At 39.8% G+C, this 14744-nt stretch overlaps 1 protein-coding gene across 7 annotated transcripts in view; it reads left to right on the top strand.

Moving 5' to 3' along the window:
* smtnb (smoothelin b) overlaps positions 1 to 14744 on the top strand; it is an 81309-nt gene that overhangs the window by 35596 nt on the left and 30969 nt on the right. For all 7 annotated transcript variants that reach the window (XR_007827733.1, XM_051109397.1, XM_051109395.1 and 4 more), the window contains 3 exons: positions 315 to 369; positions 1418 to 1921; positions 8284 to 8357. Coding sequence is in view for 6 of the 7 variants with exons in the window: in XM_051109397.1 (XP_050965354.1) it covers positions 315 to 369; positions 1418 to 1921; positions 8284 to 8357 (633 nt within the window). In the remaining variant the exon portion in view is untranslated. The remainder of the gene's footprint in view (positions 1 to 314; positions 370 to 1417; positions 1922 to 8283; positions 8358 to 14744) is intronic.

Raw genomic sequence — 14744 nt, 5'->3', positions numbered from 1 at the left:
ATGATAATAAATACTAAAAATAAATATTCTTAAATCTATACATGCATGTGTTTGTATTTATATATACACAATAATTACACAGTAAACACACATATATATCAGCCAAACTGTGATTAATTGTTTGACAGCCCTAATTTAAATGCATCCTTGCAGTAAAAGTATTAATTTCTTTGAAAAATATCTTTTGAACATCAGTGTATATATTCTTTAGGAATATCATTTTAAAAAATATATTTATTGCTATTGTAAACTGTTTTATGCCATGCGTTATGTCATGCTAAGAAGTTGATTTTTTTTTTTTTTCTTTTCTTTAGATCATATCAGGTAGAAATGCTCTCGTGACTTCTCTTACTAACGGGAAGGATACAGGTGAGCAGTTCTGCATATGCACATCAAAATACACCGCACCTGAAGGTTAACTAATAATAAATGCCAGTAATAAATAATAATAAATGCCAGTAATTTATTTATTGTTTTGAATTACACTTCCTCCATTCAAATCTAAATTGCACATGTTGCATATCTAGCAAAATAGATGCCCAGCAGCAAGCATGGCCCAGCTGATGTCCTCCTGCTTTTGTTTAAAGTATAGAGATGTCACCCTCTCACAGTCAGCAGGCCGCGTATTCAAGTTCTTCACTCTTCCTTATGACCTAATAGGGCCATTACCACATTCACAGGCTTAGAGGCCCGGTCCGGTGTAATGCTTTAATCAGTCTTTCCTGTCTCCTCCCCCTTGTGCAGAAACCAAAACATCCTGCATGACCCGTAGGGATGAAAAATCCCAAATGAGATGGAATTAATAACCTTACAATCACAACTGTTTATTCTAGACACAATGAAATTAGATGGAGAGCAAGTGAAGACTTTTCATTAAAGGGATGGTTCACCCAAAAAAATGAGAATTCTGTCATTGACATCAGACCATATTAGATCTAAATTAAATCTGTTTGTCATATAAGCAGTAGTCTCTTTATTTGTGTTTTGAATATAAGTTTATGGATTTGGAAAAACATGTGAGGGAGTAAATGATGACAGAATATTCTTTTTTGAGTGAACTGTCTCTTTAAATCTCTCACTTTCCTGTATTGCATAGGCCTCCTCAAGAGGTTCATTTCAAGGACGTCTTAGATTTTGCTTAGATTTACACAGAAACCAGAGTGAAACCAGAGATTTTAATAATTTACATTTTTCATCAAATTATAAAATTACTAAAATATCTGAGCTGTGCAAATTTCATAGCTGGTACTGTCCAAAATCCTTGCATTTTAAATAAAACTTTTTTTATTATTATAATTTATGAATTTTCCATGCACGATTGGATTCTTTAATGCACTTTTTTCAGATTTCAAAAGAAAAATCATTATCTAATTTTGTTTCTAATAATCTTATTTTTATTGTAATTATTTCTTTTCAGATTTTAAAAACAAAGCCTCATTCTCCGGGCCCGTCATTCGCACAAACTCCGTTCGTGACAGGATGCGCAAGTTCGCCGAACCTGTTGCGAACGCACCTAAAATCGGCCACAGCTATTCTCATTCTGCAAACACAGAGAGGTCCCGGGACGCCTCGTCCTTTTCTTCCTCCATCCCAAAGAAAGAGAGGAATGTCACTGAGAACACGTTGGCCCAGCCCAGGCTTTTCTCCAGCCAATCACACGCCGCAGTGGGCGGCTCACACGGCCGCTCTGAAAATGTCAGGCGTGCGTGTGGCGGCTCAGAAGAAGTGCAGACTCCTGAGGGAGAAGCATCTTCAGGAACCCACGACACCCGGGGTGAACCCGAGTCCAACATGAAGACCTTCCTCACCATTGAGATCAAAGACGGACGAAACCCAGCTTCCCATTCTACGCTGTCGTCGTCCTCTGCAACTGTAAACATGACCCCTCGAATCATCACCTCTGCTGTTCCACAGAGAACAGGTAAGCAAATCAATCAGCTGATTCATAAAACAAACCCAACTATTGCGTCCCGGGTCCAAAACATTAGTGGGTGATTAGATGGATTTGCATAAACATGAAAAAGTATACACTGAATGCAATGCATATCGATCCCTACCAAATGCATAAATATGGAAATGTGCATATAATTTAAAAAATGTGGTACTGTTCTGTTGATATTAATCAGAAATATTTCTTGAGCAGCAAATAAGAATTTTAGAATTTCTGAAGGATCATGTGACACTGAAGACTTGCCTAGTAAAAAAGTAATAGATTTAAAATGCATCTATTTTATACTAAGTATAGTTCAAGTCTATTAACATATTTATTGACATATCGCTTGAGACTTACTGATATAAAAATTATTTAAAAAGTTGTAATTAAACTATATTTGCAGTACTACTTGTGCACAATGCACATTTCTTAATTTTAAGCCTAAAATATATTTTAATGTCACTATTGATAAAGATGATATACAAAATATTTAACGTGTACCTAAAGTGTACTTGCAATAGTTCCACTTTAGCACAATTAAATATACTTAAGTATACCTTTAGTTGAACTTCAGCACTACTTCTGCACAATTAAAGTGCGTTAAGTACAAAATTAGTTGTTCCAGTTTAGCAGACTATAAATGTACCAGTTTAGTATGCTAAAAGTACTATCGCAGGTTATTTTTATGAAGTACATAGTATGTAAATGTATTGGTAGTCTACTTAGTATGAAATAAGTATATTTTAAATACATTTTGGTATATTTATTTTTCACTAGGATGGAGTAATGATGCTGAAAATGCAGCTTTGATCATAGCAATAAATTACGTTTTAATATATATTCACAGTGCTGCGTAGATTACTTATCGTGGTCCGTTATTGATTCCAAATTACTTGGCAGAAATTGTAGTCAGTAAGGATTAATTTAATTTTAGGTAATATAATCAGACTACTTTTCTAGATGTCTTAAACCTAACTTGTTTATCTCATTGATGTAAATAGGATAATCTTGTACCATATTGATATAAAAATACAAAGAGAAAGAAAATTTATTCCATTCATTGTTATTACCCACGTGAAGTGCATTAAACATTACATTATGTAAAGGTTTCCGAAATTGAGGTTCGTGAAGTTTCATGAAAAGCTAATAATTAATATAAATCATAAGGATGCAAAAATAAAATAAAATAAATAAATTAAATAAATAACAACAACCAAAATAAAACACTTACTTAAATATAAATATATATTTTATTAGTTTACCTGCACATCATGTGGCCGTTATATAATGTTATAGAACTGTGAAGAAACAAATGTGTTACTTAATTCTTAACTCATTACTTTAAAACCTCAGGGGGACTTGAAGTAAATAAATTAAGTGAAAAGGAAAATTTAAAAGATGAAAAACAAGAATTGGTGAAGATTGGTAAATTATGAATTTCGTGTAATCCACGAAAAAGTAACTGTAGTCCAATTATGAGTATTTTAAAATGTGTTATAATCTAATTACAAGTACTTGATTATTGGAATCTGATTATGTAAGCCAGATTACTTGTAATCAGTTACTATATAGCTCTGTATATTCACATGGAAAACTGTTTTTCTTTTCATTTGTAGTAATGCTACACAGTACGTTTGCAGCTAACAGCATAGATTGTCTCGTTCATAACATCATCTTAAAGATTTTTCATACTCATTTTCTCAGTAAAATGGCATCTCTCACAAAATATTTAGACCTTTCATGGTGTTTTTCCCCTTGAAATGCATGTTTAGGTGGCCTAACTCTAGGACAGTGTCACCATTTTTTAGTTTTCCAATTGTTGAGTCTGTCATTTAAGTCATAAACATTAAGTCATTGAGTGTTTGGTATCTTTTGATTTGAATCAGGCAAGGTTTAGATTAGCGCACACATTTGTTGTTGTTGTTGTTGTTGTTGTTTTATTGTAGTATTTGCTTGAGGAGTGTTGATTTTAGACATCATTTATCTTTATGCTCATATTAATCTGTAAAACTAATGACCTATTGAAACATTGTACAGTACACCATTATTTTGTGTGTGTGTGTGCTACCAGGGTTTCTCTTCTCATTATTTCTCTTCACAAAATCTCAGTGATTGACACTGATGTCACTGGTGCAAATTTTGCAATGTACAAAATAATATGTTTATTTAGAATAATCACTCCTATAAAGAGTACATTGAAAGTCAAGACCTCCAAAAGAACATATAAAATATCCAAAACAAACCTTCCTGTTCTATTTTTAGAGCACAGAATCAGGATCCTAATCCGATGAAATTAAGCTCCTATGTCCTGTTTCCTAAATTTGAGCCCTGTTGGTTATTGTTTAAAAATTTTACAATTTTGACATTTTCTTTAAATTCCTGGGGGTGATTTTGTCCTGTTGCTAGTCAAAATAGTCCTGTTGAGAACTACCAACTACATACAGTTGTATGGAAATTTAAATCATGGTTTGTTTAGACTGGTTTCAAATGATGATGCTAAAAGTATTTCTTAGAAATTGTGGATTTTTGCCCTGGGTGCTGAGGTCACAGACCTAGAAAGCTGGAAATGGAAAGCTAGTTAAGGCGATTCAGATTGCTATGCATTTGACAGATGTTTTTATGGGGAACGTTGAGTGCGCTGATGGAATAAACTGGAGTGCAAGCTGTGCATATTCTCTGCTTGGCAGCCATGTTGGAAATTTCACCATGAACGAATCATTTCCATTCATTCCTTCTCCGTGATTCAAGTCAAGTAAGAGTAAGCCTTTTTAGTGGTTAGTGCATAGAATTTTTTAAAAGAATCTCTTTTCTGGAAATTGTTGTGGTTCCTTTAAGTGGGAGTGGATTTTACTCAGTGCTTTTAGATGGTACTTATAAATAAGAAATCAGAAGCTAAAAAAAAAAAAAAAAAAAAAAAAAGATAGTTCGCCTTTAAACCCATATTGTTTTTCTTTTCTGTGGAACACAAGATGATTAACAAAATGATCAGGCTGCTTTTTCCATTCAGTGAAAATGAATGATGATGAGTAGCAAAAATCAAATAAAAATCATAGTGTGCACTGTACTCAAAGTCTTCTGAAGCCATGCGGTATAAAGACTTTGTGTAAAGACTAGACAGTGATACTTCAGATTATGGATCACTATTCACTGTAGAGAATGCATATTAATAGCATATAGAGCACATAATGCTTTTTTTCTGTATGACCATAGTGTGGAGCTCTTAACCCTACTCCATACTTGAACTTAGCAACTACCTCACTAACTATTAATAAGCAGAAAATTAAGAGTTCATTGAGGCAAAAGCTGTAGTTAATGGTTTAATAACGAGAACTGGACCTTAAAATGAAGTGTGACTGAAAACTCTTAGTTATTAGTAAATGTGTTCCCTAATCTGAAGACGACTAGTTCCAGACTGAGCAAAATGTTTTCCCAAGTTCCAGTTGTGTTCGCAAATCTGTAGCTTCTTCAGACTTGTTTTTGTGCCTTTTTTCTGAAGTGTCTTTGTTAAGATTTGACCTTTTTTAAGGACTGCATAGAATGGTTTATTCTAAATCTGCTGCTTGTCAATTTCTGCAGCAGTGCACGATTTCGACTTTTAAACATTTGGATGTTTTGTGTCCATTTCCCAATTTATGTACTGTACTTTTGTCTGTTTTAACATGGATTGAAGCACATCTGTTTATGCACTGATCATGCAACCAGTATTTATTAACATATGTTGCTTAAATCGAAGCTGTTATCAGATTTGTTAGGAATAGCATTCATTTCATATATGTTTTGCTTCCCCCAAGTCTGTAAATAATAGTGAAACATACTAATGAGATAAAGTACGTTTGATTTTTAAGTATTTAATTTACATAACATAATGCATTGTGCAGTAAATTTTCATAACTGACAAAAGTTAAAATGCATTATATATGCCAATTCCTGGTTGCGTCTTAAATTTTCATGTATTTTAATGCATTATACTTCAGTATTATCAATATCATACAATGCATAAGGTGCATTACAAGCCACGATTCATGCATTAAAAAATACTGTTATAGTGAGACCATTTTTAGTTGAATTTCCGTCAGCTCATCTTATATACTGTTTCAGTGTATCTATATATACAGTACTGTACATACACATGCCATATATAGCGTCACAGTGATATGCATAAAATAATATGTTGGTTAACTGGCATGTGTGTCTAAGGACCCCTGTCACATAATCATAATTCACATGCTAGTTGACTCTCTTTTACCTACCTGATGCATAAACACAATCGCCGTTCTCCTCGTTTTATCATATCGCTCTCTGTCTGTCTCTTCTCAGTATCATCAACAGACCGTATTTGTCATAGTGCCACAGCTCTGTCAGATCTTCCTTTTTTGGAAGTGCTTTGCTCATCCTTGCCTCTGAAAGGTCTCGCAGGCAGTGGAAATGCACTTGAAAGCCTCGGGATATTTAATGCTATAGACCTGAGGCGAACGAGTGTTTACCGTCTCGCTGAGCCACATAAGGACCCGCCGTATTGTGTAATCGCTCGCGAGGCGATGGAAGATTGCGTAAACAGAGCAGGCTGCTTTATTTAAGAGCCACGTTCCCTCTTTGATTTCGTCAGCAGTGTTCTTGACTAAAGAGGTTTTTATTTTGGGAATTTATTGACGGTTTTATATCTTTAAACAAACCAGATCTCTTGGACACTTCTGTACGCTAGAACACGTTTTCGAAAGAAGCCTCTTTACGGTCACCAAGGCTGCATTTACTTAAAGGAGAAGTCCGCTTCCAAAACAAAGATTCACATATAATTCACTCACCCCCTTGTCTTCCAAGATGTTCATGTCTTTCTTTCTTCAGTCTTAAAGAAATTGTGTTTTTTGAGGAAAACATTTCAGCATTTTTCTCCATATAATGGACTGATATGGTGCAACAATTTTGAACTTCCAAAATGCAGTTTAAACGCAGCTTCAAACGATCACAAGGGTCGTATCTAGCCTAACGATCAGTTATTTTAATAAAAATAATACAATTTATATACTTTTTAATGTCAAACGCTCATCTTGCCTTGCTCTGCCTGGACTGTTTTTGTTTCGTTCATGTCAGTTAGTGTATGTGGAAAAACTCCCATCTCATGTTCTCCCTCAACTTAGAAATCATCCTATATTGCTGTTTTACCTTTTTTGTTAAGGGTGTTTGATCTTCTTTGCATGTTCACTTTGCAAAGACTGTGTCGGTACTTCTGCAGCGATGTAGGATGATTTTGAAATGATTTTTGAAGTTGAGGGAGAAAATACGATTGGAGTTTTTCGACATACCCTAACTGTCTTGAATACACAGAATTCAGGCAGAGAAAGGCAAGACGAGCGTTTGAGATTAAAAAAGTATTTAAATTGCATTTTTGAATGAAAATAACCGATCGTTTCGCTAGAATAAAAAAAAACTCAGTTATCTGTTTTTGCAAATAAACATCATTTATATTGAAATTTTATTTTTAGTAGTTTTGTCTGTCATTTTTTTAAATATTCTTATAAATTGCATTTTGGTTTTAGTATTTAGTACCCTTCTTCCTCGGCTGGGATCATTTACAACAGCATTTGGGATCATTTGAAGCCGCATTTAAACTGCATTTTGGAAGTTCAAAGTCGGGGCACCATATCAGTCCATTATATGGAAAAACATGCAGAAATGTTTTCCTCAAAAAAACATAATTTCTTTACGACTGAAGAAAGAAAGACGTGAACATCTTGGATGACAAGGGGGTGAGTACATTATATGTGAATCTTTGTTATGGAAGTGGACTTCACCTTTAAACATAAATACAGTAAAAACTGTAATCTTGTGAAATCCTATTACAATTTAAAAGAATTGTGTTCTATGTAAATTTGTGTAATTGTAATTTATTTCAGCTGAATTTTCAGCATCATTACTTCAGTCTTCAGTGTCACATGATTCTTCAGAAATCATTTATGCTTTTTTCAGTTTATTATTACATTTAGTTTATTTCAAGCAACAAAAATATTTCTATTTCATGGTTTTAGTGAACTATAATAAGCCTGGACAATATGTGCTAATGCAGCTAGCGGAGCAGTGTTTACATTCACAGTAATGTGACCGTGCTAATTTATGATGCCAATGTGGTGCCATAATGACAGGTTACATAACAGACTAAAGACTCCACTTCACCCTCCATCCACTCCGACCGAAGCTCAATTTAACATCTAAACAGCGCTGTGTAAATATTTCTTGAGGTGGCATGATGTTTTCAAACATACACCGTCATTAGACGTTCTTTAGAAGCACAGTGTCATCTAAATCTTGTAACTGTCTTAACTGTTCTCATTTTCTGTTTTCCTGTGTTTTCTCAGAACTGACGCTTGGTTTGAGAGCGACACCGTTCAAAGTGACCACCTCAAGTCTCTCGACTTCACCGTCTGTCAAGGTATTTAACACAAGCAGACTGTTTAAACACTCTTATCGAATCAATATATATCAGTGTCAGTAATAATTGTAGTGTTTCGTAACAAGTTTCCATCCTGTCTTTGACTCTTATAATTAAACAGATCCTTTTTTGCTGCTGTGCCTTTAAGGCCTTCACATAAATGTCATATTTGCACATTAAATGAGGTGCAGTGAACAGCACAGTCTCAGCGTAAACTTTGAGTCTTTTGAATGGTCTCGTCACTCACTACTGGAACAGTTGACAAGTGTAAACAATTCACAAAAGCTTCAGAAAGGAAGTGTCTCAAGCACCAAAGACGTCATTTCCTCTGTTCATGGGAAGGAAACCTTACAGTGACCCGTGAATGTCATACACACTCTGACAGATTAAAGTCAGCACACAATCAAAACTGCATGTTACTGCTCATGTTTTGTGTTACAGATATATTTAGTTAGGCATCAAAACTAGCAGCAGAAAAATCCTAAAAATGCTCACGTTCATACTTTAAAAATCATACAATTTAAAATAACTGTTTTCTGTGTGAATATGTTTTAAAATGTAGTTTATTCCTGTGATGCAAAGCTGATTTTTCAGCATCATTACTTCAGTTTTCAGTGTCACATGATCCTTCAGAAATCATTCTAACAAGAAACATTTTTTTATTATCAGTGTTTTCAAGATTCTTTCATGAATAGAAAGTTTAAAGAGGTTTCCCATGGGTCTTGAAATCCTTGAAAGTTTGTGAATCTAAAAAAAAAAAGTCAAGGCCCTGGAAAGTTTTTGAAAATAAACATAGATACAGGTCCTTGAAAGTGCTTGATTTATTTTTTTTTCCTGGAAAAAATCCATATTATTCCCTCTGGTCCGCTAATGTGTTATTTCGCCAACAATTAGTGGCCTATGCATACTAGCCTGCTTGATTTTTGTTAGTTTCGCACATTTACGTTTACTTAACGTTACATGATCCTAAGCTCTTTTCAATAAAATCCATGCAAAAGTTAATATCAGATCATTTCAATTTTATGCAAAACAGAAACAGGACAAATAGAATATCAGATCTCTGTCGTATGGCCAAACACAAAAAAAGAAGCGTTTTTGCATAGTTGTGTTCGACACATGAAAACTGCAACAATGTATCTTACAAGGTAACACTATGTAACCTTGCTCTAACTTGAAATGTGTCCCCACATTAAGCCCTTGAATTTGAGGGTATTGGACCTGGAAAGTCCTTGAAACATCCTTGAATTTGAAGTTAACCAAGGTGTAGGAACGTTGTTTAAAAGAACAGTGTTTATTTGAAATCTTTTGTAACATTAAAAAAGTCTTGACTGTCACTTTTTATCTATTTAAGGCTACATCTACATTAATCCGGATACATCTGAAAACTGCATTTTCGTTTTAAAACGTTCTCCATCCACACTAGCGTTTTCAAATTTTTTTCCAAAAGTTTCTCATTCACACTGAAATGTCAGAAAATGTTGCATTTGTTTACTGTGCATGCGTAAAGCCTCAAAAACAGCAGAACAGACATGATATGTTTTCATGCAGTTCTTCTGGCAGGATCATTTTATTTAGGAAAATATCTCATCATTCGCTGATGCGTATTGTGCGTCCAGGTTGCACTTTCTCACGATAGTATGTCTGATCTAAAACTTCCCTCATGTTTTGCAGCAAACAGCAATTGGAAGTACATTTTCTATCATCTTTGCAGGACTGTGATATATAGAGTACAAAGTAACACCTGTACGTCTGTAGCAATAGTGTGAAAGTAAATAGCATATAACAGGCACAATACGGGTGTAAATATAAATATCTGTTGGTACAATATGTGTCACATGACTAAATGTGCGTCGCCGTCTTCAAAGGCCTCCGTTTTCACAGTCCACACTTCAGCACAAAAACTGCATTTTAAAATTTATCCATTTTGAAGAGTGTGGACAGAAGGCCAAAACGAAAAAAAAAAAAAAAAGTTTTCAAACGAAAACATATTAAGTGTGAATATGGCCTAATGCAGCCTTGCAAAATAAAAGTATTAATTTTTATAAAAGAAAAAACGTACTGAATCTAAACTGTTGAACGGTAGTGTATGTGTTTTCACTCATTCACAGGTCTCTTTTTTTTTTTTTTTAACCATAGTTTTTCCCATCAGCTCTGTGGTCTCTGGCATCTCATACGTTAGTGTCCAGAGAGGGCAGTGTTGTCAGATCTGTGTAGAAAAACAAAGCCAAAACAATAGACTTGCCTCACCAAAATAAGTCCTAATACGGGACTGAGTTCTTTAAATAAGCGTAAAATAACATGACTGCCCATAAATAAACGTCTTTAGGAAAAACCAGGCTTATAAAAAGCAGACATGGCAACACTGACAGAAAGCACACTTTTTAAAAAGAGCAGCTTTTATGAGCGTGAACAAAACACAGTGCCTCTGTCAACAGTGGTTTGCTTAAAATTGTCTAATGTAATACGTCTCTTTGGTCAAAAAACACAGACACTGAGCAAATTAAACTTGCTCAGCTGTGAAATGTCAAAATGTTTGATTGATATCATTGTAGTTTTGGTTGTAACTCTGATATAGTCACACATTTAACTGCGGTTGGAATTTGCTCTGTGTGTGTGTGAGAGAGAGAGACAGAGAGTGTGTAAGTGTGTGTGTGTCTCAGTCATCCTGTCTCCAGCACAGCATAATAAACACTTAAAGGACATCTGCAAAGCTGTAAAGAATTCAGGATAACAGTCCTTGTGGAAAAAGTACACTTAAGCATTTTTGCAAATGAGTGCTTATGAAAATAATACAAATTGAATTCAGAAGGTATTCAGGTCCTTAATTTATTTATTTATTTATTTTTATTATTATTTTTTTTTCACACCTTTTTTTCACACACTATATTGCAGCTTTTTGCAAAAAAGATTTAAATCATGTTTTCCACATCAGTCTACGCTCTATACCCTGTAATAACAGCAAAAAACAGATTTATGATAACTTTAAAAAAAACAAAACAAAACAAAAAAAAAACTGAAGTATCACTTTGCATATCTCAGTAGTACTTAGTTGAAGCGTCCTTAGTGGCGATTACAGCCTCAAGTGTTTTTGGGGTTGATGCAACAAGCTTTGGACTCTGGATTTAGGAACAGTCTGCCTCTCTTTTCTGCCCATCCTCTCAAGCTCTCTCAGGTTGGATGTGGACCATGATTTTACAGCCATATTCAGGTCTTATTAGAAATGTTTGATTGGCAGAGAGTTGGCGCCAATAGCCTCGTGGTTAGTGCACCAACATACGGCGCAACTGCCCTCGCGCCGACGTTAGTTTGAATCCCGTCTCATGGTTCTTTGCCGATCCCACTCCAACCAATTCTTTCCTGTCTACTCTGTACTGTCCTGTCCAAATAAACGCATAAAAAGCCCATCAATAAATCTTAAAAAAAAAAAAAAGATGATCCAGAGTAATGAGGTTCAGTTAAATTTCAAATGTCTTCAGAAGAGCTGTGAACGCTTATGTCAGTGTGATCGTTCCTTTTTCATGTTTTAATAGATTTGCTAATTTATCACAGATCTGTTTTTATCATTCTCATAATGAGGTATGAAGTGTAGACTGATATAAAAAAAAAAAAAAAAAACATTTATAAGCATTTCAGCAAAAGGCTGCAGTATAACAACAAGTACTTTGAAGGAATATACTGAATCTGAACTGAATGTAATGCTTTCAGACACTTAATTGCATGTTAATTGCAATTAGGTGCTTAAATTCTACACTTAAGCACATCTTTATATGTAATTTCATAATTCTGTTCTCTTTGAAATATAATTAAAGTGTACTGCTGATTGTACTGATGTCACGCTTGACGTCGTGTGCGGGAACAGATACGCAGGAGAGCGGAGATCCAAACAATGCACTTTTAATAAACAATCCAAAGGAACAGACTCAGGGAAACAACGGGAACCAGCAACCAACGACGAGCAAAACAAACTGAAGACAATCTAATCACCGACCCGACCGTGTGGAACAAACAGACCTTAAATACACAGAGACAAGGGAGTGGTCACAAACGAGATAATAAGGGGAAGTACAAATATGGGCAAGACTAAACCAAATGGAGACAGAACTAAAGGGGGAGACAAGGAACATACCAAAATACACTGGAACACAGGGGAAAAACACAAGGAAAACAGAATAGACAAGACAAAACAGAACACAATCCTGACATTACCCCCCCCTCCCCTAAGGCGCGACTCGCGCCGTAACTATACACAAATGGGTGGGAGGGTGGGCGCCCTGGAGGCTGTGCCAGGCGGACACGGGGAAGCAGGGTGGTGCCTCCAGGGTGGGTCCAGGGACCATGGCGGGTCTGGGAGTTCAGGGAGCCATGGCCAAGGGTATAGTCCAGGCGGCCATGGCCCGGGTCTGGGAGTTCCGGGAGCCATGGCCGAGCACACAGTTCATTTGGCCATGGCGGGTCTGGGGATTCAGAGAGCCATGGCCGAGCACACAGTCCTTGTGGCCATGGCGGGTCCGGAGGTTCGGGAAGCCATGGCCGGGTAAACAGTTCAGGAGGCCATGGCTGAACAGGGGAGTAGCCCCCCAAAATTTTCTTGGGGGAATTAATGGATGGGAGCGCTGGATGAGGTGCTGGCTCAGGAGGGCGTGCAGGAGGGCGCGCTGAAGGAGGAGCCGACTCAGGAAGGCGCGCTGACGGAGGAGGACTCAGGGAGCCGACTCAGGAGGGCGCAGGAGGGCGCGGACTCAGGAGGCGCGCAGGACGCAGGAGGGAGCCGACTCAGGAGGGCGCGCAGGCGCGCTCAGGAGGGCGGAGGAGTCGACTCAGGAGGGCGCGCAGGAGGCGCGCGCTGACTCAGGAGGAGCCGACTCAGGAGGGGGCGCGCAGGAGGGCGCGCTGCGCGCAGACGGAGGAGCCGACTCAGGAGGGCGCGCAGGAGGGCGCGCTGACGGAGGGGCGCGGAGGAGCCGACTCAGGAGGGCGCGCAGGAGGCGCGCGCTCAGGAGGGCGCGGAGGAGGGCGCCGACTCAGGAGGGCGCGCAGCAGGAGGGGCGCAGACTCAGGAGGGCGCGCAGAGGAGGGCGCGCGACTCAGGAGGGCGCGCAGACTCGCGCAGACTCAGGAGGGCGCGCAGACTCAGGAGGGCGCGCAGACTCAGGAGGAGGGCGCGCAGACTCAGGAGGGCGCGGACTCGCGCAGACTCAGGAGGGCGCGCAGACTCAGGAGGCGCGCAGACTCAGGAGGGCGCGCAGACTCAGGAGGGCGCGCAGACTCAGGAGGGCGCGCAGACTCAGGAGGGCGCGCAGACTCAGGAGGGCGCGCAGACTCAGGAGGAGGCGCGCAGACTCAGGAGGGCGCGCAGACTCTGGAGGGCGCGCAGACTCTGGAGGGCGCGCAGACTCTGGAGGGCGCGCAGACTCTGGAGGGCGCGCAGACTCTGGAGCAGACTTGAGACCAGACAGAGGAACTCTGGAGCAGGCCTGAGACCAGGCGGGAGCTGGAGCGGAGCAGGAAACCGCGTTCTGGCCTGGGACCTGGGAAAGCAGTGATAGAGGAGGAAGACTGAATAGGGGGAGAAGCAGAAAGGTTGTTGAGGGACGCCGCCTCCCTTGGAGGATCTACAGCCGTGGCTGACACCTCTGGGGGCATGGGCGCGGCTTCTCTGGCGGGGGGGCCTTGGGCCCAGACGGGCTCTCAGTGGCGAACTTGTGAGCCGACGTGACCTCGGGAGCACAGTGTGCCGCCCACACACACCAAATAGCCACCGCCATTAGGGGAAGAGCAACTGCGGATGGCAGGATCTCTGTATTAGGCTCATGAAGACCCGCTGTGGCGTGACTTGACTCAGGAAGTGGAGCGGTGTCTTGGCTTGGCTCGTGGGGAACAGCTGTGACTTGGTTAGACTCAGGAAGTGCCGAAGGAGACGTGGGCTCTGGACGGCGCTCTTGAGGAGCGGGCTCTGGACGGCGCTCTTGAGGAGCGGGCTCTGGACGGCGCTCTTGAGGAGCGGGCTCTGGACGGCGCTCTTGAGGAGCGGGGCTCTGGACGGCGCTCTTGAGGAGCGGGCTCTGGACGGCGCTCTTGAGGAGCGGGCTGGACGGCGCTCTGGGCTCTGGGCGCTCTTGAGGAGCGGGCTCTGGACGGCTCTGAGGAGCGGGCTCTGGGCGGCTGGGCGACCCCAACGGAGACTCTGGAGGGCTGGGCGTCTCCAGCGGAGACACTGGATGAGCAGGCTCTGTACGAGCGGTCGCTTGAGGGCGCTCTGGCGGGTCCGTGAGCTCGGGTGCGGCAGCCATCTTGGCCGGGGGCTCAGGCTTGGCGGCCATCTTGGCCGGGGGCTCAGGCTTGGCGGCCATCTTGGCCGGGGGCTCAGGCTTGGCGGCCATCTTGGCC

Source organism: Labeo rohita, chromosome 5, assembly GCF_022985175.1.
Source record: "Labeo rohita strain BAU-BD-2019 chromosome 5, IGBB_LRoh.1.0, whole genome shotgun sequence".
Classification (NCBI taxonomy): domain Eukaryota; kingdom Metazoa; phylum Chordata; class Actinopteri; order Cypriniformes; family Cyprinidae; genus Labeo; species Labeo rohita.
This window is presented reverse-complemented; position numbering and strand designations above follow the sequence as displayed.